The sequence below is a fragment of the Doryrhamphus excisus genome, linkage group LG12 (assembly GCF_037039965.1).
Source record: "Doryrhamphus excisus strain RoL-2023G ecotype Guam linkage group LG12, RoL_Dexc_Guam_v1.1, whole genome shotgun sequence".
Taxonomy (NCBI): domain Eukaryota; kingdom Metazoa; phylum Chordata; class Actinopteri; order Syngnathiformes; family Syngnathidae; genus Doryrhamphus; species Doryrhamphus excisus.
In genome coordinates, this window is record NC_136368.1 from 3,412,585 (window position 1) to 3,435,917 (window position 23,333).

The 23,333-nt window shown below is 41.6% G+C and overlaps 1 protein-coding gene and 4 non-coding genes across 6 annotated transcripts; 1 reads left to right on the forward strand and 4 right to left on the reverse strand.

Moving 5' to 3' along the window:
* The first annotated feature begins 1,012 nt into the window (after positions 1–1,012).
* On the forward strand, positions 1,013–23,068 carry itga6a (integrin, alpha 6a). Of its 2 annotated transcripts, XM_078795143.1 has the most exons (26): positions 1,013–1,311; positions 8,576–8,700; positions 8,803–8,882; positions 10,297–10,558; positions 10,618–10,749; positions 10,855–11,068; positions 11,145–11,338; positions 11,415–11,509; positions 11,956–12,083; positions 12,763–12,852; positions 12,924–12,985; positions 13,069–13,238; positions 14,025–14,168; positions 14,255–14,370; positions 14,571–14,733; positions 15,713–15,799; positions 15,871–15,950; positions 16,017–16,094; positions 16,168–16,270; positions 17,608–17,778; positions 17,848–17,928; positions 19,282–19,389; positions 19,494–19,592; positions 19,699–19,824; positions 20,994–21,121; positions 22,300–22,447. In XM_078795143.1, the coding sequence occupies exons 1-25, from the start codon at positions 1,130–1,132 to the stop codon at positions 21,099–21,101; spliced, it is 3,198 nt and encodes a 1,065-aa protein (XP_078651269.1). In that variant the 5' UTR covers positions 1,013–1,129; the 3' UTR covers positions 21,102–21,121; positions 22,300–22,447. The 2 variants fall into 2 exon arrangements, with proteins under 2 accessions (XP_078651269.1, XP_078651268.1); XM_078795142.1 differs by lacking the exon at positions 20,994–21,121 and having other exon boundaries at positions 22,300–23,068.
* trnai-aau (transfer RNA isoleucine (anticodon AAU)) lies at positions 9,025–9,098 on the reverse strand. The gene has a single exon. It is a non-coding gene; the product is annotated as a tRNA-Ile (tRNA).
* On the reverse strand, positions 9,495–9,568 carry trnai-aau (transfer RNA isoleucine (anticodon AAU)). Its single transcript has one exon. It is a non-coding gene; the product is annotated as a tRNA-Ile (tRNA).
* trnai-aau (transfer RNA isoleucine (anticodon AAU)) lies at positions 9,734–9,807 on the reverse strand. The gene has a single exon. It is a non-coding gene; the product is annotated as a tRNA-Ile (tRNA).
* trnai-aau (transfer RNA isoleucine (anticodon AAU)) lies at positions 9,889–9,962 on the reverse strand. The gene has a single exon. It is a non-coding gene; the product is annotated as a tRNA-Ile (tRNA).
* Positions 23,069–23,333: the final 265 nt, after the last annotated feature.

A 23,333-nucleotide genomic window follows, 5' to 3' on the forward strand; every position in this document is an offset into this window, starting at 1 on the left:
TACTGTAGCTTGAATTGATAAAGCAAATCTCTTTGAATCCTGTCACTCCACTGCGTCGCAGTCCTTCAAATAGTCCGCTCTGCTGACAGCAGCTGCTTGTCCCCCATCCTGGTGTCAGGAGGTTTGTTTGTCCAGCTGACCTGCTCTTTAACTTGTAGAAGGTGTATCCTTGGCATATCTTCAGCCTGGCAGGTGAGGATGGTGGAATAAAACTAAGCATTAGATGGCTATATGTTACTCTAAAAAATACGCAACAAGCCACAATTCTACTTTGAATTGGTCGTTTTTGATTGGGGGGGGGTTACAGTACTCATTCATTCATTCATTTTCTACTGCTTTTCCTCACGAGGGTCGCGGGGGTGCTGGAGCCTATCCCAGCTGTCTTCTGGCGAGAGGCGGGGTACACCCTGGACTGGTGGCCAGCCAATCACAGGGCACATATAGACAAACAACCATTCACACTCACATTCATACCTATGGACAATTTGGAGGCGTCAATGAACCTAGCATGTTTTTGGAATGTGGGAGGAAACCGGAGTACATCCGGGATGAGAACATGCAAACTCCACACAGAGATGGCCTAGGGTGGAATTGAACCCTAGTCTCTTAGCTGTGAGGTCTGCACGCTAACCACTCGAACGTGCCGCCCTTTGGTTATTATTATTATATTATATTATTATACCCCCCCCCCACCATCCACTGTTAGTTCAGTGTTGCCTGCTATTCATTGATTGGCCTCAAAATGCAATTCGGCGGCCTGCAAATGGCCCACGGGCTGCGGGTTTGAGTCCTGTGTTTGAAAAAATATTTGACCTGAAAACATTGTTGTGCACATTGTTTTACTTTGAACGAAAATGTTCAATGTGCATTTTCAAAATGTAATAATTTAGAGATTTGGCCATAATTTATAGCTCCATAGTGTACAGCTCTTTGCATCTGCTCATGCTGCAGGTCGTCATACCTTCCATGACCGTAGGGGTCACTGTTGAGCAGGAGCTGACATCCCGGAGGTGAGAAAGGCTGTGCCCTCTAGTCGTCCACACCGCAGCGCCTCAGTGTCGGCGGAGCTGAGAGCACAGGAGCCACTCGGCTTCTTCTCCTATCTTCTACCACAAGACCAGACACCAGGATGCTGCTGCAGGGGAGATTCTCCGGTGCACTTTGTGTGGGACTTTGCTACCTTTTCAACTCACCTTTATTGCTGGGCTTTAACCTGGACACCAGCCATGTGATCAGGAAGGACGGACAGCCCGGGAGTCTTTTTGGCTTCTCTCTTGCCATGCACCGGCAGCTGAACCCGGACAAACGAATGTGAGTCTTCTTCATCATTCACTGCCTTTCATAAGCGTAACATGATGTGCACTTGATGCTTTCAGTTGGCGGCAATGGATGCTTTAAAAGTTGTTCTTGTTGTCTGAAGCACTTCCTATTGTGTATCTGTGTGCCACTGGGATGTGTTGCATGTGAAAAGTGAGCCAACAATGGTGAAGTGTCATGCAAATGTGTTGTAAGGTCAAACTGGGTGGCTTTCCTATATGGTACATATGTAGTTTTGTTGTTTTAAGTACTAACTATGTGTATAAGTTGTAAATGGTTCAATGTTTCCTCCAGCCAGGCCTGAGGGTGCAGAAAAGGTTGTTCAGGTGGATGAAATAAAGCCTCAATGAGGAGGGGAAGTTGTGATCACCTCGTCATCTTCCTTCAGCAGAACCTTGATGGTTCCTGCTGAAGGTGGCATGTCCAAGCCTGCAGCTGGCATGAGGCTGCATGCATGCTGACCCTTGCAGCAGCAGAGCGAGGATGAGAAGCACTGATAACCAGAGATTTGACAGAGATTAGAAGCTGTGGAATGTTATCTCCGTGCTGTTTTGACTGTGGTGCTTTGTGCCAGAAGAGCAGGCTTCTTGCATCGTCTCATTGACTGAAGCACATTTGGTCATTTCAACTTCCACCACAGGCTGTAGAACCATGTGATGGCGGTGTCTTCTACTCATGTCACTTAACAGTATGTGTCACCATTTACTTACGTCAGGGGTGTCCCACCAAAGGCCATATGAGGGCGTAGGATGATCTCAACTCTATAGATGAAAAAGCAAATTAGTATATTTTTGTTGTTTTTTCCACCAAAATATTTAAATTTTCTTCTTAAATGATCTTCTCATAATATTTTGACATTATTCACAGAATTGTATAACTTTTTTCCCTTTTTTTCCTAATTTCCCCAAACTTTGATTTTGTTCTCACTTTATTACTTTAAAAAATATTTCAAAAATGTCAACCATGCTACTAAAATGACATAATTTTTCCTCATAATAGTACAAGTTTCTTCTCATAAAGTACATTTTTTCTTTTTTGTCTTCATTTTCGTACAGGTGTTGGTTTCATTTCTGTCGTGTTTTTTTTTATTTTGCTAGTATTTCAATTCTCTTCATGTAATTATGACTTTATTTTTTGCAACATTAGAACTTTTCCTGCAACTTTATTCCTGGCTATGTTTGTTGTCATATTAGGACTTATTTTCTTATCTCTCATAGCTTTACAAAGTTATTCATGTAAAATTGTGACTTTTTAAAAGATATTTTGGAGAATTATTGCTGATTTTTTCATTTGTGTGAAAAATCGTGTGTTTTTACAAGCAACGCGGATCAATTAAAAAAACTGCCACGGACCGCAAATGGCCCCCGGGCCACACTTTGGACACCCTTGACTTACTTGCTGTTTCCCAAGGCTGATTTAATTTAAAAAATCAAAATAAAGAAGAAATAAGGAAGAGTTGTCTTTTTGTGTCCTACAGCACAAGGGTGCGTTCAAGGACCGCCAAAGTGCATCATCTCAACACTTGGGGGAAAAAAAAACATGACAGACATGAACATGTAAAAATTGTGTTCAGCAAATGACGAATGATTGCCACTTATGGAGAAGGAGGTGTGTTGAAAAAGTACTTTTTGAGCCAAAATCTGTGAATTTGCAACCCCAGTATTCACATGAAGTATTGTCCACCAAAACTTGTGTAACAACAACAGGATTATTTGCGGGTCAGAAAAAAGTATGAAACGAGACCGCTCACAATGGCTGATGAACTTTTCACTTTTTCTTCCGTGATGTCAGCGTGGTGCTTCACAGCTGGAAGGAAGTTGATTAGCTCTCTCTGTGCTCGGCTCTCACTTGACTTGTCAGGCTAATTAGCTGTGAGTCACATGAGCACGGAGACGACATCACGGCAGAGGCAGAAAGAGCGGATGTCCGCTCGCCACTTTTCCTCGCAGCAACAGAATCATCTTGTGTTTAGTTTGCTGACAAAACCATACGCAAGCGTGGCGACCAACTGTAGCAATTAGCAAATAACCTTTAGCCAGTGTTTGGATTCCTGTGAAGGTTGAGAAAATCAAACGCTCCCACTTGTTATTCTACAATGAATGATGGTCATCTTATATAACTACAATGTTTCCCTGCTAATCAGATGCCTCTGATGTCATCCCCAGGCTACTCAGCCTCAAGGGAGCATGGTTACTTCTTATGGAGCCCTTTCTTCAATAAAGAAGCATATTTAGCGTTAAAATTATTTTAAAAAAATTACAACAATTTGAACAATATTATAAAGATACTGTGATGTTTTAAATACTTGTATTTCTCTTTTAAATGTTTAAAATTAGGGGTGCACAATGAGGGCTGATATGGTGGAATTATGAAAGTGAAAGCGGAGCAAGCGCCATTGGTATTCATCAGGAAGAGCATCCGGAATATAAACGGCTCAAGCCAAAAATCAGTATCCGGATCAAAAAGATCCGCTGTAACGACCCCGCAATCAGGACAAAAAGCCAAAAGAAACAAAACAATGCATTCCAGTGTGAAATGTCGTTGACTGATTAAAATATTTTCTTTTGCTGGTAGGGAATCAGAAACTCCAACCACTTGTCTCTGATGTTTGCCTCGTTAGGAATTGTAAACAAATGTAGCTTTCCCCAACACCCGAAGAAACACTTCCTGGGAGACATTGCTAATACCGTAAACAGAGAAGTTTACCTACAGCACACGCCCATATAAGGAAGCCTGCCCATCTGTGACATCACAAAGGGGGCACTTTTACAACGCCCTCTGAAACCGAGTGTTTTGAGCCATCTCAAACGTTTTTCACAGCTCACTTAAAAAATGTGCAAACCTCATTATCTGAAACATTGACATTGTTTACCATGAAAATACAACATTATAACTTAATTTATAGGTCAGAAGAGTGGGAAATAATAGCATAATAAAGCATACTAAAAAACGCTCGGATGAGGCCAGATTGCTGTAATGTACAGGTGAGCAAATCAAGCGTTCCTTTTTCTCCGGCCTGTGGCGCTAATAGCTCACTTGTAAACAAACATTCACTTTCTGAGGAAGATATTTGAACCCCATCGAGCACATAAAAAGTGCAAAAGGTTAGCTACAGACCTCTGCGGCATCACAGCGAGCGTGCGCCCGAGTACAGCGCACCTTGCTGGGCCACGCCAGCTGGTTCCCTCCGCTCAATACTGTGTTTGTGTTGATAGTGGTGATGTATTCACAGATTCTAACTACATATGTAAGATCTTTTTTTTATGACACGCTTATTTTGTTTACACAGACATGGGCATTTTTGAAGGACAGTCGCAAAAGTTTGTGTCTCTGTTTACGGCTAAGCTAGGCTACCTTAAAAAATAAACATGCTTTCTTGTATTTTTTCCACTTAGAACTCATTATCGGGCATTGTAAAACGTTTAAAAACCGTAAAACATAGTGGAAGTATACTCACCCAGCCCGAATCCCGCACATACAACTTTTCTAGTGTACTAAACTAAGCTAACGCCTGCTAGCTTCCATTGACACACTGTGTTTAGGTAGAGAATGGGTTGTTTAGTGCTACATTCAATAACGCAACTGTTCAATATCAGAGTGGCCTTTGCATCATTTCACACGGTAGCTCTCGCTAACAAAGTTTTTACACATTAGCATTTAGTATCAAAGTTTGGCTAAAAAGGCTGAAAGTGTAAAATAAATGTCTTGTCGTAAGATGTTTTGGGTGAGTGTAACCAGAGAAAAGGACGACTAATAGACAGGACATACGGGCCATCTGTCCACGTGTAACCTGATAGATGAAACACACCAGCCAATCAGTAGTTAACGCATTCCATGCTCGCTCATTGATAGTTTGGCTACTTTGCTTTAAAAAAAAAGAAGACTCGGAGTAGAGTTGATGCTGCGACGTTAAGTGGCGCGGCGGTAGGTGAGTGTGTGCATGATTGTGTCGTGGTGTGTTTGTGAATCAGCGAGAACAGCTGCACCCACTGAGGGAACAGCTGTGGCAGCGCTTTGCACATCTGCTAACAAAGCCCAGTGACATCATTGTTTGGAGCCGCTGTGTGTTCGCACTTACGCTTCAGTGACAGACATGAATGTGAGTGTGAATGGTTGTTTGTCTATATGTGCCCTGTGATTGGCTGGCCACCAGTCCGGGGTGCACCCCGCCTCTCGCCCGAAGACAGCTGGGATAGGCTCCAGCACCCCCCGCGACCCTCGTGAGGAAAAAGCGGTAGAAAATGAATGAATGAATGAATGCGTATTTCAGCAAATTTTTATATTTTTTGCCTGAATGAAGCATTTTCAAGCCTTAAAATGGCTAAATGAAGTCAAATACAAATGTAAGGCATCCAGAAGATGCATTCAAAGACATGGTAATGACATGTGGCATCCTATACTGCTCGCCAGAGGTCGGTAATGCTATTCCGACATCACTTCCTGTCCGGCTACCACTCAGCTTCCCTAGCACAGGAACACGTTTACAACAGCACACAAGTCTTATTTTTATATTGGGTAATTGGAGTATAACTATAGGGATGTTATTTCATGTCTACAGGGCTCTAATAATGTTTAAAGTGTATTTAGAAGGTCATAAACAGGTTTTCTAGGTTCTAACGGAAATTAGGGAGTTGTGTAATCCTTAACACGGGCTACTGTTGCGTCTGTAATCCACGCCAAGCTGAACCACTGACATCACTTCCTGTTCACCGCTCACTCACCGCTCAGGCATTTGTCTTATTTTGTCTACTTTATTGGATAATAAGAGTGTAAAGGTGACTGGTGGGGTGTTATTTCATGTCTAGAGGGCTCTAATAATGTTAAAAACCATATTTAGAAGGTTGTAATAAGGTTTTATTTGCTCTAACTATGTAAATATTCAATTTATTACTTCATCAGGAATTCTATTATACTTTTGCTTCAATTTTAAACGAGTACGGCACCAAAAATAGTGTTGCTTTTTTCTGCTGCAGGGACACAAATGACACCAAATGTGGAGCCACGCATTCCTGTAGGAGAGCAAAAGGCTGTCTCACATGTCCAGCAGATGTCTGTGTTGCATGTAAATGTCAATGTTAACCTTCAGTTACCTGCTAAATTCTACAACTCCTCCCAGGAGCTCTGCTGTTAACTTTCTTTACAATTGTTGCACTAATGTGCTTCCCGCCGTCTAGGATGCTAGCGAGTCAGTCAGCTAGTCAGTGTCAGTGATAATATATCATGTTCTTGTCCCCACCATGGCTTCCACGTATTCATAGCCCAAGTGCTGAAACGTCAACTTTGAAAGAAAACTCCAGTTTGTATTTGCATCTGACTGCTCTTTGTTAGAGGCTTTGCACTTTGTCTGGCGTCAGACCTCCCCAGGTGTCCTTGTTGAGCAAATGAAGCCCCGCAAGGCTGCTGAAGAACATGGGTAGATAGATAGATAGTTCACCTAAAGAGCCTGCAATGCAGAGGATTTCCTTTCTGCACATGAAGGAAATCCCTGCAGTGATGGGCTGCGGTCGCATCAAGCAGTTGCAGCTTCCTTATGTCGTTGTGTTAGGACGATACGAGAAAAATCATGAAAAATCATAAAAAAAGAATGGGCGGCTGTTTTGAAATTTTACTTTTTTTTTTAAACTAATTTGTGTAGATATGATAAAAAGTTTAAGAGATATTTCAAGAACAAACAGCTTGCTCAGTTTTGTGAAATTGGTGAAATAGCCAATTTTTAGTATCATAATAATGGGCTATTATGATAATAATAATAATAACATCATAACCCTGAAGTATGTCGAGGTAGTGGGGTGAATTTCAATACAACCAAGCAAAACAACAACAACAGAAAACAGACGACAAAACCTTAAAACTGCACCGAACATGTGCACTTTTATTGTGCAGTTGCGTAATCAACTCTTTAGCCCAAAAAAACGTGACGACATCTTTAGGATCAGGCGTATAAATATTTCTTTGGTAGTCTTCTTCTTAATTGATTTCAGACATGCATACTATGTTACATTCATACATGGCTGGACAGGACAAAAAAGATCTCCTGTGCTCACTGCTATAATTGAGGAGCTAAAAATGTTAGCTTTGTTGACTGCTGACAGTAAGATGATGCTTTCAGACAAAACAATAGCCGCTAATCAGCCATGTTTTTGGTTTACGTCACATGGCATGGAGGTCAAACCTTGTAAACTCAGAGTGGCAGGTTGCTGATTTCCAGGCAGTCTTGAATGCAGCCTAAGTTCAGCTGGTTTGATGGTGTGATGTCTTTTCATTTCTACCTTTTCATTTGCGTACGTTTCTTCTCGTAATTGTGACTTTATTCCAATAATATTTTGACTTTATTCTTGTAACATTAAAACGTCTTTTGTAACCTAATTTTCCAAAAATTACTATTTAATTAATTGTTTTGAATGTTACTCATAAATTACAATTTTCTTTAATATTTCAACTTCATGCTACTAAAACGCTGTTTTTTTCCCCCTCATCATATTACAATATTATTTGGTAAAATGACATATGACATAGACATAGACTTTCTTTATTGTCATTGCACAATAACACAGCAGTGAAATTAAGTAATAAATAATAAATAATAAATAATAAATAATAAATAATAAATAATAAATAATAAATAATAAATAATAAATAATAAATAATAAATAATAAATAATAAATAATAAATAATAAATAATAAATAATAAATAATAAATAATAAATAATAAATAATAACTGACTTCATTATTTTATATTTTCCATATTTGTTGTTTTTGTGTCCTACAATGCTAACTAATAAAAACATACATGCATAATTTATATGTATGTTGTTATTATAACATTATAAATTATTATTATTATAATTATTATAATATTATAATTATTACAAAGACAGGTAGATCAGAGAAAAACAGTGAGCTGTATTATCCATCTCTTCCATGTCGCTTACTGGAGCCTATCCCAGCTGAGGCGGGGTACACACTGGACTGGTGGCCAGCCAATCACAGGGCACATATAGACAAACAACCATTCACACTCACATTCATACCTATGGACAATTTGGAGTGGCCAATTAACACAGTGCTTCTGAGGTAGTGGCGGGGGGGGGGGGTACTTTCAGTGTTACTGCAAACCTGCCTGAAAGCAAGTACAAATGTATCATACTCCACATACAATTTGACTCTTGAATATACTTTTACTGTGTGCTTCACAGCTCCCCATTTGTCAAACAACAATGAAAGAAACGTTTTTCTTCTATTTTTCTTTTTGTCAGGTTGTTGATCGGTGCCCCCAGAGCCAGGGCTTTAGGCAAACAGACGGCCAACATCACCGGAGGCCTTTATAAATGCGACATCAGCCACTCCCCAGATTGCCAGCGCATTTTATTTGACAGCGAAGGTGAGAATGTACAATATTCATCCAGTTTGTTCAAACTTGGGCATCGCAGCTGAGGGCGTTCCTGTTCATGCTTTTGTTTTGTTTCCTCGTTCACTTTGAAAGAGGACATCCGAGTTGAGAACAAAGAGAACCAGTGGATGGGGGTGACGGTCCAGAGTCAGGGACCCGGGGGGAAGATTGTGGTAAGTCAAGACTGACGTATGACGTGTAGTATTAAGATTAAGATATGCCTTTATTCGTCCCTCAGTGGGGGAATTTGTAAAAGGTGTGGTCCGTACGGGGATCGAACCCGCGACCAATTGAGCTAACCGGCCATAAAAGGTGTGGCCCGTACGGGGATCGAACCCGCGACCTTGGCGTTATTAGCACCACGCTCTAACCAACTGAGCTAACCGGCCATAAAAGGTGTCGCCCGTACGGGGATCAAACCCGCGACCTTGGCGTTATTCGCACCACGCTCTGAGCTAACCGGCCATGAAAGGTGTGGCCCGAACGGGGATCGAACCCGCGACCTTGGCGTTATTAGCACCACGCTCTAACTGGCCATAAAACGTGCGGCCCGTACGGGGATCGAACCCGCGACCTTGGCGTCATTAGCACCACGCTCTAACCGGCCATAAAAGGTATGGCCCGTACGGGGATCAAACCCGCGACCTTGGCGTTATTAGCACCACGCTCTAACCAACTGAGGGAACCGGCCATGAAAGGTGTGGCCTGAACGGGGATCGAACCCGCGACCTTGGCGTCATTAGCACCACGCTCTAACCAACTGAGCTAAACCGCCATGGAAGGTGTGGCCCGAACGGGGATCGAACCCGCGACCTTGGCGTCATTAGCACCACGCTCTAACCAACTGAGCTAACCGGCCATGAAAGGTGTGGCCCGAACGGGGATCTAACCCGCGACCTTGGCGTTATTAGCACCACGCTCTAACCAACTGAGCTAACCGGCCATGGAAGGTGTGGCCCGAACGGGGATCTAACCCGCGACCTTGGCGTTATTAGCACCACGTTCTAACCGGCCATAAAAGGTATGGCCCGTATGGGGATCGAACCCGCGACCTTGGCGTCATTAGCACCACGCTCTAACCAACTGAGCTAACCGGCCATGAACGGTGTGGCCCGAACGGGGATCGAACCCGCGACCATGGCGTTATTAGCACCACGTTCTAACCGGCCATAAAAGGAATGGCCCGTACGGGGATCGAACCCGCGACCTTGGCGTTATTAGCACCACGCTCTAACCAACTGAGCTAACCGGCCATGAAAGGTGTGGCCCGAACGGGGATTGAACCCGCGACCTTGGCGTTATTAGCACCACCCTCTAACCAACTGAGCTAACCCGCCATGGAAGGTGTGGCCCGAACGGGGATCGAACCTGCGACCTTGGCGTTATTAGCACCACGCTCTAACCGGCCATAAAAGGTATGGCCCGTATGGGGATCGAACCCGCGACCTTGGCGTTATTAGCACCACACTCTAACCGGCCATAAAAAGTGTAGCCTATACAGGGATCGAACCCACAACCTTGTCATTATCAGCACCCCACACGTTAACCAACTGAGCTAACCTTGTGACCCGCGTTGTGTGGCTGCAGACGTGCGCTCACCGCTACCAGAGGCGCATGTTTGTGAACACGCCCCAGGAGGCCCGTGACATCACGGGGCGCTGCTACGTGCTGAGTCAGGACCTGACCATCGACGAGTCGTCCGACGAGGACGGCGGCAACTGGAACTTCTGCGAGGGTCGCGCCAGAGGCCACGAGATGTTCGGGTCGTGTCAGCAGGGCCTGGCGGCCACCTTCACCAGGGACTACCATTACTTGGTGTTTGGGGCTCCTGGGGCGTACAACTGGAAAGGTGTGAAGACGTGAAAGCTGAAACGGAAGGAAGTGACTGATCGGTGACTCTACACTCAGGCATCGTGCGAGTGGAGCAGAAAAACGACACCCTGTTGGAGATGGGCGTGTATGACGACGGCCCGTATGAAGTTGGCGATGAGCACGTCTTGAACCCGGAGCTTGTACCCGTGCCTGCTAACAGCTACCTGGGTGAGACGCCTGGATCAATAACAAATATTGATAGAAATCAATCAATTGGACCTTTAACTAATTAATTAAAACAGCCATCATCATAATGATCTGTTTGACATTTAGGATTCTCCCTGGACTCGGGCCACAGCATCACCAGGAGGCGTGGCCTAACAGTGGTGGCCGGAGCACCGCGAGCCAATCACAGCGGAGCCGTTCTGCTGCTGAGAAAGGAGAACGCCGCCTCGGCTCGGCTGGCGGTGGAGCACACGCTGCACGGCCCCGGGTTGGCGTCCTCTTTCGGTTACGACGTGGCTGTGGTGGACTTGAACGGGGACGGGTGGGTCACAATTGTTGTGGTTACAATTTCATGAGTGATTAACGATTTCATTTGATAAATTGGCGTTGGCGTCCAGATGGCAGGACATCGTGGTGGGAGCGCCTCAGTTCTACATGAAGGACGGGGACATCGGGGGTGCTGTTTATGTCTACATGAACCAGGCGGGACGATGGGGAGGGGTGGCTCCTCTCCGTTTAAACGGGACCAGAGACTCCATGTTTGGCCTGGCGGTGGAAAACATCGGAGATGTCAATCAAGACTCTTACAAAGGTCCTAGAACTGCTCCGTTTTCTTTTTTGCTGACTTTGCAGTTTTTTAAGTGCCCCCCCTCCCCTTCCTCCACCAGACATTGCCGTTGGAGCGCCCTATGATGACGGCGGCGCAGGAAAGGTCTACGTTTACCACGGCTCTGCACGGGGAGTCATCAGCAGCCCGGCTCAGGTGGCTTTTATTAAGAAAACGCTAATGTGGCTAAATGTGGCTAATGTGGCTAATGTGGCTAATGTGGCTAAATGTGAAATATAAATACAAGGCATTCAGAAGACGCATTGTGATTGCAACATCAGTAGAGTAAAACTAACCTGTCTCACGTTCCCTATGTATTCGACACCGGTCACTAGGTGTCAGTAATGTTCAGTAATATTTATGAGACAATAGCCACCACAGGAAGTGTTAAATATAAACAGGAAGTAAATCAGGAACAACAACAAGGAACTCTTCCAATGCTAACATGAGTCTATGTTATGTCCTGTTTTCTCTTGTTATGTCTACTATATTAGGTAACTGGAGTCTAAAGGTGACTATAGGGCTGTTACTTCATGGCTAGAGGGCTCTAATAATTAGTAGATTATTTCTCCTGTTTCTCATTTTCTTCTATTCTGTTACAGATTCTTTCTGGCAAAGAACACAATATTGGACTTTTTGGTTATTCTCTGGCGGGGAACCTGGACCTGGACAGTAACTCCTATCCTGACCTGGCGGTGGGCTCGCTGTCAGACTCGGCTCTCATTTTCAGGTTTGGATTTCCTGCTGGATGATATAGACTTTTTTTCAAATTATTGCCTGGTACCTGTACTCAACTGCAGAGAGTACCAGGCGTTTGTGGATTTAAAAAAAAGGAACCCTGTTTGATTCATAGTCATAGCTTTTTATAAAAATACTGTGCAGTTGTCGTTTGATTTATTTTTATTTGGAATAAAATATTACAATTGTATGCATAGTGTATGTATGGATACAATAATTATTCTATATGTAATATGATGGGAAAGGGATGTCCGATATATTTGATATATTTTGCTTTTTTTGCTGAAATGTGTAAGATGACAGAGCGGTATTGGTGGAATGAACACATACAGTATGTGTTGTATATTTTAAAATTAAATTAATTTTTTTTTAAATATTGTTTTTCATAATCGTGAAAAAAATCAGATATCGATATCAACTGATATCGCATTTTTATGCTGATTTTCGTGTCAATAATTATCTGTACCAATAATTATCGGACATCCCTAAATATGATATAATTATATTTTGGTGAATGATAAACTGTATTAATAATGTGTACTCATTGTGTGTTCAGATTGATAAAGTTTTCCCGTTTTTTTTTTTTTAAGCATGAGAATCCAATTGAAGAAATACAGTAAATACAGTAAACATCAAAGTTGTAATGACTGATTTAGCATCCTTGCTTTCAGGGCAAGACCAGTCGTTACTATCCACCGAAACGTGAAAATATCCCCTCGGGAGATTGACCTGACAAGAAAAAACTGTGGAAACAATATTTGGTAAATATTCCAAGCACGTCATAATGTACTCTGGTATACGAACTGATCATGAATGCACCTTCTGTCTTCAGCTTCACTGTAGACGCATGCTTCAGCTACAAAGCAAACCCAACGTCTTACAACCCAAAATTGGGTAAGTCATTAGAAGCATCTGAAGTACGGCACCGCTAAGTAAATTAGCATTTCACCAGCAATGACGTTCCTCCTTTTGTGTAGCCATCAGCTTTTCCGTGGACGTAGATGGAGATCGCAGGAAACAAGGCTTGCTGTCCAGGGCGGTGTTCTTGAACAAGTCCCATTCGGAAACAGAACATCACTTTAACGGGACTTTGGACCTGCGGGGGCAGAAACAGGAAACGTGCATCAAAATAAAAGCCAAGTTAAAGGTGAATATTTTATTATAATACATAATCATGATTACGGGTGGCACGGTGGTTGAGTGGTTAGCGCGCAGACCTCACAGCTAGGAGACCAGGGTTCAATTCCACCCTCGGGCCATCTCTGTGTGGAGTTTGCATGTTCTCATCCCGTGCATGCGTGGGTTTTCTCCCACATTCCAAAAACATGCTAGGTTAATTAGCGACTCCAAATTGTCCATAGGTATGAATGTGAGTGTGAATGGTTGTTTGTCTATATGTGCCCTGTGATTGGCTGGCCACCAGTCCAGGGTGTACCCCGCCTCTTGCACAAAGACAGCTGGGATAGACTCCAGCACGCCCCGCGACCCTCGTTAGGAAAAGCGGTAGAAAATGAATGAATAATCATGATTACATATTATCATGATCTAATGTATTTCATTTGATTTAATGCTAAAAATTGGGTGACATGTTGGATGGGAACGGTTCATCCTAATTCTTCATTTCAGTAAACCTTTTTGTAGAATTCTACCCTCCAACTTAGTGGCTTGGGTAAGTTGTTCCAGCACAAAGCCGTGACCTATGACCTCACTGATGCCCCCGTGGATGAATGGACAACATTTCCCACGCTCACACTCTTAAATCCTCACATAATGTCTTCTTAGACGAGTGGGAAGGTTTATACTCGCAAAGGGAAGAACAAAAGGACATAAAAACCAAAAAGATACATTTTGGCCAAAAAAATCAGCAATTTTTTGGGGTACAGAATGGCGAATGCGTGTTCCAGTTTATTGAGCTACATTTTTATCCTGGCAGGACAATATCAAGGACAAGATGCGGAGCATTCCCATCGAGGTGTCCGCACAAATAGTAGGCACCAAGCGTCAGAAGACCAAGAACGGCCTCCCCCTGCTGATGCCCGTCTTGGATTCTTCTCAGCCGACAAAAGGAATCATTCAGGTGAAACAAGAAGGCTGTGATTATTTTCATATAACATAACTTATGTATAATATGCCTCGTTGTTGTTGTTGTTGTTGTTGTTTTAGGTGAATTTCGTAAAGGAAGGCTGTGGAAGCGATCACGTTTGCCGCAGCAACTTGAAGATGGACTACAAGTTTCTGTACAAGCAAAGCAACCAAGATATTTACACACCATTGCCCGTGTGAGTGCTCACGTTTCATGCATATTTATGATGCCATATGAAACATAAATATACAGTATCCAATAGTACAGGTACTGAGTGGTAGTGGAGTTTTTGTGTCATTGTCAACGTCTACCTACATGAAGTCCACCCAACACAGTTCACATAATTTATTTGTTATTATTCCAAAGTTAGTGGTTGTTGTTGTCGTGCGTCCACAGCAGGAACAACGTGCCCGTGTTTCACCTCAGCTACGAGAAGAAGGACTTAGCTTTGCGGCTAAGCATCAGCAACGACAACGGCGACGACGCCTACGAGGCCAAGCTGGCGGGCTCCTTTCCTGACACGCTGTCCTACTCGGGAGTCCGCTCGCATCGCACCGCGGTATGATTCTCAAACTATATATATATTATACTATACGTATATATATATATACATATATATATATATATACTATATACTATATATATATTCATTCATTTTCTACCGCTTTTCCTCACAAGGGTCGCGGCGGTGCTGGAGCCTATCCCAGCTGTCTTCAGGCGAGAGGCGGGGTACATCCTGGACTGGTGGCCAGCCAATCACAGGGCACATATAGACAAACAACCATTCACACTCACATTCATACCTATGGACAATTTGGAGTGGCTAATTAACCTAGCATGTTTTTGGAATGTGGGAGGAAACCGGAGTACCCGGAGAAAACCCACGCATGCACGGGGAGAACATGCAAACTCCACACAGAGATGGCCGAGGGTGGAATTGAACCCTGGTCTCCTAGCTGTGAGGTCTGCGCGCTAACCACTAGACCGCCGTGCCGCCCTATAATCATAATAATTATTGTAATTAATAATGAGATTGCTGTCCCTACGCAGATCATGAATAAAAATAAATAAATAAATAACCAGGAAACCAGGGAAATACCAGGGTTCAATTCCACTCTCGGGCCATCTCTGTGTGGAGTTGTGTGGGTTTTCTCCGGGTACTCCGGTTTCCTCCCACATTCCAAAAACATGCTAGGTTAATTAGCGACTCCAAATTGTCCATAGGTATGAATGTGAGTGTGAATGGTTGTTTGTCTATATGTGCCCTGTGATTGGCTGGCCACCAGTCCAGGGTGTACCCCGCCTCTCGCCTGAAGACAGCTGGGATAGGCTCCAGCACCCCTTTGACCCTCGTGAGGAAAAAGCGGTAGAAAATGAATGAATGAATAAACCAGGAGATATTTGTTGCCGGGCAGAATAATAGCATTACATCCCTGTTTAGATTTTCATAATTGTCTTATAAGTAAATGATTATTATTCATTAGAAATGATCATGAATTCATAGTTCATAAGCTAACCCTTCTCCCACTTCTCCATAGATGGACAAGCACATCATCTGTGTCGCCAATCAAAATGGCTCCCAGGCCGAGTGCGAGCTCGGCAACCCGTTTAAGCGGGACTCCCAGGTACTCCACCACATTCTCATCATGGCGCCTTTTCATCTCTCTGAGCCTCGAGACGCTTCTTTTCCCAAAAGGTGACCTTTTACATCATCCTGAGCACCGTGGCCGTGACTCTGGACACCTCGGAGATTGATATCGACCTGCAGCTCCAAACGTAAGCGTCAGCGCCGCCGCCGCATTTATCCGTGAGTCATACCAACTTCCTCTTCTTGCTCTTCAGAACCAGCGTTCAAGAAGGTCTGGCCCATGTGAGAGTCAAAGCCAAAGTGATGATCGAGCTGCCGTTGTCCATTACTGGGTAGATTTCTGATTGCACGGAGACCACAGCTTGGCCACCAATGTGACCTCTGCTTTCTACTCGCCTCCATCAGGGAAGCCAATCCTCATCGGGTTTCGTTCGGAGGCGTCGTGAGAGGAGAGAGCGCCATGAAGACGGAAGAAGACATCGGCGCTTTGGTCAATTATACCTTTAGAGTACGTACATTTCACTCAGGCTGGACGGGCCCCTCCCAAAAAAATCCTCACGCTGCTGCTGATTGGTTGGCTCTCGTTTATCATGGCCATTGTTGCTGGGAGGGGGGGGGGACTACGCAATCATCGCACACTGAAGCATGGGTGTCCAGGGGTCATATCATCTCACAAGGAAAAATCCAAAATACATTGAAAAATTATTTTAAAATTATAATTTTATGAGAATAATATTGTAATATTTACAAGAACCCCCCCAAAAACAAATCGTCATTTTAGTAGCATAAAGTTAAACCATTCAAGAAAAAAGACTTAAGAGTGAATAGTTCTAATAACAAATGTATGTAATAACAAATATGGTCGTAATTATGAGAAGAAAATTTCCAAGAAGAAAATAATAATAATAATAATAATATTATCAGAAATTGAAATGTTTTTTTTCAAGTTGCATTATTATAAGAGACAAACAACCACATAACTAAATTAATAGATTTTTTAGAAAATTAGTGAGTGGAAAAAAATGACAATAAAGTCAAAATATTATTGGAATACAGTCAGAATTACCAGAAGAGAATCTACATGAAATAAGTTAGAAATACTTTTTTAAAAAACTGTTTTTTTTTTAAATTGAGAAAAAAGTTAAAAACACGATAAAAAATCATATAACTTCAGAAAATCAGGTTTTGTTTGATATTGGCTTTTTTGCCAAAAAACAATGTTTTTCAACCCAATCACTGATACTGATACCGATACCAGCCGATATCGATACATGCAACATGACATATCTCCTGTAGTGGAATGAACACATGTCTTGTAGACAGCATGGAATTAATATCACTTTTCAAAAAATCTGATACCGATATCAACCGATATCACATTTTTTATGCTGATATTGGGCCGATAATTAACACTACTGATAATTTTTGGAAATTTCTACTCACAATATTAAAGGGAATATTAATTCCGTTTTTTTTTTGTTTTTTTTTTTGTAGCACAGAGTTGAATATTAAAGGAAAAATAATAATTTTTCTTGTAATATAATAAGAAAGAAACAAAACAAAATAAAGTAGTCATGTTTATGAAATTAGGTAAGGGGAAGCTATGATATCATGGGAATTATGTCAAGAGAGTAGGGAGTAAAGTCATAATATTACGAGGGAAGTTGATACTAATAATCAGTTTCAGTTTTAGCTAGTTGAGATGCATGGAAATAGTATATCTATACCTCATATATGTACCTCACATCTATAACTCAGAGACCCTCCCTGGACAAACCTCCCCGCGTCAAACGGACTCTTAGGTTTCCCCAATGCTGACGTATTTATGTATTTCTTTTTGATCAGATGAACAACCTGTGGGGAACGTCTGTCAAGTCGTCCCTGAACATCCAGTGGCCCAAATCCACCAAAAACGGCAAATGGCTTTTATACTTGGTGAAGATGAGCGCTAAGGAGGGGTCACATGATGTCCTTTGTACGCCGCAGTCTGAGATCAACCCTCTCAAGCACATCCAGGTACTATTTCATACCGGGTAGGCTTGGAGTAGAAACCTGGTTTTACTATAAACCATGTGTGCTTTCCAGGAGATGTTGGCATCCCGGAAAAAGCGGGAAGTCGGTCAGAAGAAAACAGCGAGGTCGTTGTCAGACAAAAACAGGATTTTGGTGAGTTTTAGCAACAATTACCATATCTGGAATTCTGTATAGGGGGAGGAGCTCAGACATTCCGGGAGGGGCTCACAGTCAGTTGAGGTGGCCCGGACGCCTCCCTGGTGAGGTGTTCTGGGCATGCCCAGCCGGGAAAAGGCCCCGGGGCAGACCTAGGACACGCTGGAGGGACTATGTCTCACAGTTGGCCTGGGAACGTCTTGGTGTCCTCCCGGTGGAGCTGGAGGTGGTGGCCGGGGACCGGGAAGTCTGGGCTTCCCTACTAAGACTGCTGTCCCCGTGACCCGGACCCGGATAAGCGGAGGAAAATGGATGGATGGATGTATGGAATTCAGTACAGTTCATTTGCAGAGTTGGAATGCCATGAAGTGGAATAACATCCATGACGTTCCTTCATTCATAGCCAATAACATCATCACCATTTGTCACAAAATACTAAAAATAATTTGTCATTTGAATTGTTAAAATATCATAATGATCATATTTCTATGAAATATATGGAATAAACTTCAATTTGAATTCCAATTCTACTATTTGGGAGATATGGTTCATTGGGTCCAGGCCAGGCATGTCAATGTTGAAGAGCAGGGGTCTCAAACACGCGGCCCGCGGGCCAAATGTGGCCCGCAGGACACTAGTTTGAGGCCCCTGCCTTGATATGAAAGTTTGATGTTATGGATGCTGTATGGTATCATGTACCCAGAAAAAATTATTACGTTTGATTAATGTTCATGTTAAAGGTTAAATAACTGTTAATAGTTATCCCCCTTATCCGTGTGGAAGTGGTAAGTTTTTGGCTATTTAAGTTTAAAGGAAAATAACTTGGAGGCTACCGTTTAGGTCGCTAGCTCTCTAGTTTGCGAGTTAGCATGTGTCTCAAGACCCTGCAGTTGCGCAATATGTTGTAAATAAAAAGAGTATAAATGTGACTATAGTCGTGTTTTGTCATGTCTACAGGGCTCTAATAATGCTTTGTTCATTTTAATCTGAAAAAAATCATTTGTCTACCCACCAACTATATGTGGTTTCTTAAGTTTTTATTATTATTATTATATTTATTTATGTATTTATTTTCTTTATTCTTGATTTGTTTATTTATTTTTCGTCTTATTTTGTGTAGAAAAATAAAAAGTAAGATATTTGAGAACAGTGGAATGTTTTATCAGAGCTTTTCTTGTAGAAAATTGGAACCAAAGCAAAGTTTTTAAAAATGGTTTGTTTTTAATAAATACGTTTTTTTTTTTTTGGAAAACCTGATGCGGCCCAGTCTCACCCAGACCCTAGCTCCAGTGGCCCCCAAGTAAATTGAGTTTGAGACCCCTGGTCTAAGAGTCTTTGCTTTCCCTGCAGACATGCGGGAAGGACTTGCAGTGTGTGGTGCTGCAGTGCCCCCTGCAGGGCTTGGATGGCACTACAGTGGAACTCAGAGCTCGTCTGTGGAACGCCACCTTTCTGGAGGTGACAAAGTTGACCTTTTGCGTTTTTTTTTCACAGCATGTATATTGTTACTCCTGCTGTTATTCAATTCCTGGACTCACATACGACATGTTTTTTTTACGCAGGATTACACCTCCATGTCGTCTGTGGACATCATCGTGAGGGCTTCGCTCGTGCTGCACACTCAGGCCACAAATATGATCCTCACGACCCCCAACACTGACGTAAGTGGATCAGATGTCCTGGTCGACAGCCCGGGTGTTCCAAACCCTGGTGCGTGAAGGACTGGACTGCACGGATGAGCACCCTGTTGTACCTGTGATGTTGCAGGTGATGCTGACGGTGTTCCCAGAGAGTGCGGTGGCCCAATATGGCGGCGTGCCCTGGTGGATCATCGTGGTGGCTGTTCTGGCAGGGATCTTGATCTTGGCGTTGTTGGTGTTTCTGCTGTGGAAGGTGAGTGGAAGGTGGGCGGGTAAATATATATAAAGTCCATAACAGACACATTGTATGGCGGGATAGAACATGGCCAGCATCCAACCCCCAGTTTGATTCCATAGGCATCCATTACAGAAGAAATAATACATAGAATTGAACAAGCTATATATTTATATTAAAAAAATGCCTGTACTTTTTGTTTTGTTTTTCATAATATTACAAGTGATTAAAAAAAAGTTACATTTTATTCTTTAATATTTCAACTTGAAGTAATTTTTTGTCTCAGTATTATGACTTTATTTTCCTAATATTTAGTCATGATTTAAGTAAAATTAATTCACTTGTTTTCCTCCTAATTTTATGTCTTTATTCTCATATTTGGACTTTATTATCATAATATTACCACTTTTGCCTCCAGCCTAAATTTCCTAAAATGTCAACTTTATTTTCTGTTTTGTTTTCCATATCACAACTTTAAATTTTTTTTGTCTTTAATAATTCAATTTTATGCAATTCTTTCACTTTATATTTATAACTTTATTCTTCAAAAGGAAAATTAAAAATCTAGTAAAATTACTGCGCCTTTTTAAAATTTTCGTTGTACATTTGTGTTTTTTCCTCTAAATATCATGTTGTTGTTCTCATATTTTGACTTTATTATCATACTATAACTTTTACCTGCTATTAGGGATGTACTGATAATTATATCAGCATAAAAATGCGATATGGGATTTTTTCTCAACAATCTTTTTTTTTTTTTCCTGATTTCGGAGTCCCTGCAACATGTCGATTATTGGCTGAAATTGAGAGTTGGACAATATCGACATATCGGTTTTCAGACATCCCTACCTGCGACAAGTACCCTAGAATGTCAGCTTTGTTTTTTGATACGTTTTTCAAAATCCAACAGTGACACTTTTATTCTTTATTATGTCAACTTTATGCTAATTTTGGTCATTATTCTCGTAAAATTACTGCTCTTTTTTCCATTTGTTTTTTCAATGTAAAGAACAGCCATGCTGTGGTACTTGGGAATGGGAATGCTACTCTTTTACTGGTGGCATCAGTTTTTGATGTTGGACAGCACTGTCAGACGTTTGCTTTGGATGCTGATGATTGATGACGGTTGCTCCTCCTCCTCCTCCTCCTCCTCCTCCTCCTCCTCCTCCTCCTCCTCCTCCTCCTAGTGTGGTTTCTTCAAGAGAGCATCCAAAGACGATTACGATGCGGCCTATCACAAGGCTGAGATCCACGTTCAGCCATCTGACAAAGACAAACTCTCTGCCGAGGCCTGATTTTATGCTCTTGAGTGGCGGTAAAAAAAAAAGAAAAAAAAAAGAAAGCAAAGGAAATGGCCTACTGAGCATGTGCAAGCCACTAATCAACTCACCTTGCAGCTTTTTTTGCAGCCGTTTAACCTGACGCATATTATGGCTCGCTGTTTGATGCAACTTTTTCTCTTTTGTACCACAGCAGAAATGTGTGTCTTTGTCACCAATCAAACAAAAGAATTATTTGAAAGGGGTAAAATATGTACAGACAAAAATGATCAATTGCAATGAAAGATAACGGACTTTAAGTTTAGAGAATTTTTACCAGAATTGGAGCCTGTTGGACCGGGATAAGATAAGTAATATTCCATGATGATATTATCCCTCCTGAAGCCAGGTAGATTTTCAACCGAGGGAATACGAGTACATGAGTACTCAGCCGGTTAGTCCTCTTCCAGGATATTACAATATTTGCTGCAGGTATAAACACTCTGAGGCATCCGTCAAGCCTTCTTTAATATAAGCAGGAAAAACTTCAATTCGCAACAAAACATATCATCACCGCCATCTAGTGGTCGCAACGAGATACAGCATTTGAAAACAACGTAGTTCAAAAATGAAAAACAGTGTATTTTGTATAGAAGTGTTACAATGTGCAGGGTTGTACATTGGTACATGAACTAGTAGGGTACGGTTAGTGTAATGGATCAGTGGTAACACTCTTGGTAACACTTTATTCTACCTTTGCTCTATTGGTGGTGACAGTGGTGCTTTTAGGAATAAAATTGTATACATTTTATTAAAATTAAATAAATTAAAATTATAATTAAATAAATATTAAACAATTAAATAAATATTAAACATTTAAATAAATAATTTAATAAAATTAATTTTATTAAAATTAAAATAAACTTGTATAAAATTCCATTAACACAGCTTGCTAATCCGCTAACTAGAAAACCCCAAAATAGAAAGTTTCATGAAACATTTTTTTTTCATTTGTAAACAAAAGCAGCATTTCTCTATTCTAATTTTATTTGCAATTTGTTTTTGATTGTCTAAAAAGACACACAGTTCTTTCCACATTTTAGCTGACATGCTTGGCTTTTGGAAAAATGGTCAATCAAATGCATGCCTTTCATGATCTTTTTTTTTTTTTTTTTTGCACAAATGATGTATTTTGTAATAAGTGTGTGGATAAAATCCTCCTCTCTCTGCCCAGTGTGGATTCTTCAAACGCTCCAAGCAAGACGACACGGTTCCTCAGTACCACGCCGTGCGGATCCGGAAGGAATCCCCTCAACGTGAAGACGGCAAAGTCAAGCTGGATCCTTTTGAGAGGAAGCCGTGGATGACCACGTGGGTTGACAATGAAAGCTACTCTTGAATCATCTGAGGGACGTATTTGTCCTAAATGACCAGACGCTTCATTAGGTACACCTGCAGTTTGATGAGATCTCACTCTATCCTTTTTATGGACGTTGTCGTTAAGATTGTTGCAGGTATCCAAGCCAGTAAAAGCCGACACAAATGTATTTTTTAAAAATTGTATTCTTGTGCTCACCAGCAGTTGTCAGTCTTTCTACACTGTAGAGATGATTCTTTTGTATATATTTCAGCACATTGTGTATTTATTTTTGCATAAAAGGAGCCAAAGATGCTCATACTTTTGTCTACACTGGAGGAACGTGCATTTCAAAATCAGCTACTGACGTGTTGCAGCGGTACCGACTCGTTGAAACCTTGCAGAATTTGAAAAACAGTTGAATTTTTTGTATGAATGTAGTCGTTTTTTTAATTTTTTTTTAGAATTTTTGTGCTGTTTCGATAACGTTCCTGGCGACCGAGAACACTCACTCACCACCGATTCTTAAGATGTAATCAGATGTTTTAGTTTTGTAATTGTTACGTCACTGACAGGGTGGGAAAGGGACGATAAAACCACAATAAAAAAAAAAATAAATGTGCGGAATAAAAAATATTTTTCAAAATGAAAAGTACTGTCAGTTGTTTTATTGGATTTTTCTTTATAGTGCTGCTATTCATTTGCCACTAATTGACTTTAAAGACTACACTTAGTACTGTAGTACTACAGTATAAACCACATTTGAACCGATACGGTACTAATGTCAAAATCTGTATTAGTACTGACATTTTTGGTACTTTGTGTGCGTTTATGAGGTAATAAATGTTCATTTGTTGAATAAAATCTCCAAAATCTTCAAGGTAATATACAGTATTTTTCAATACATAAAA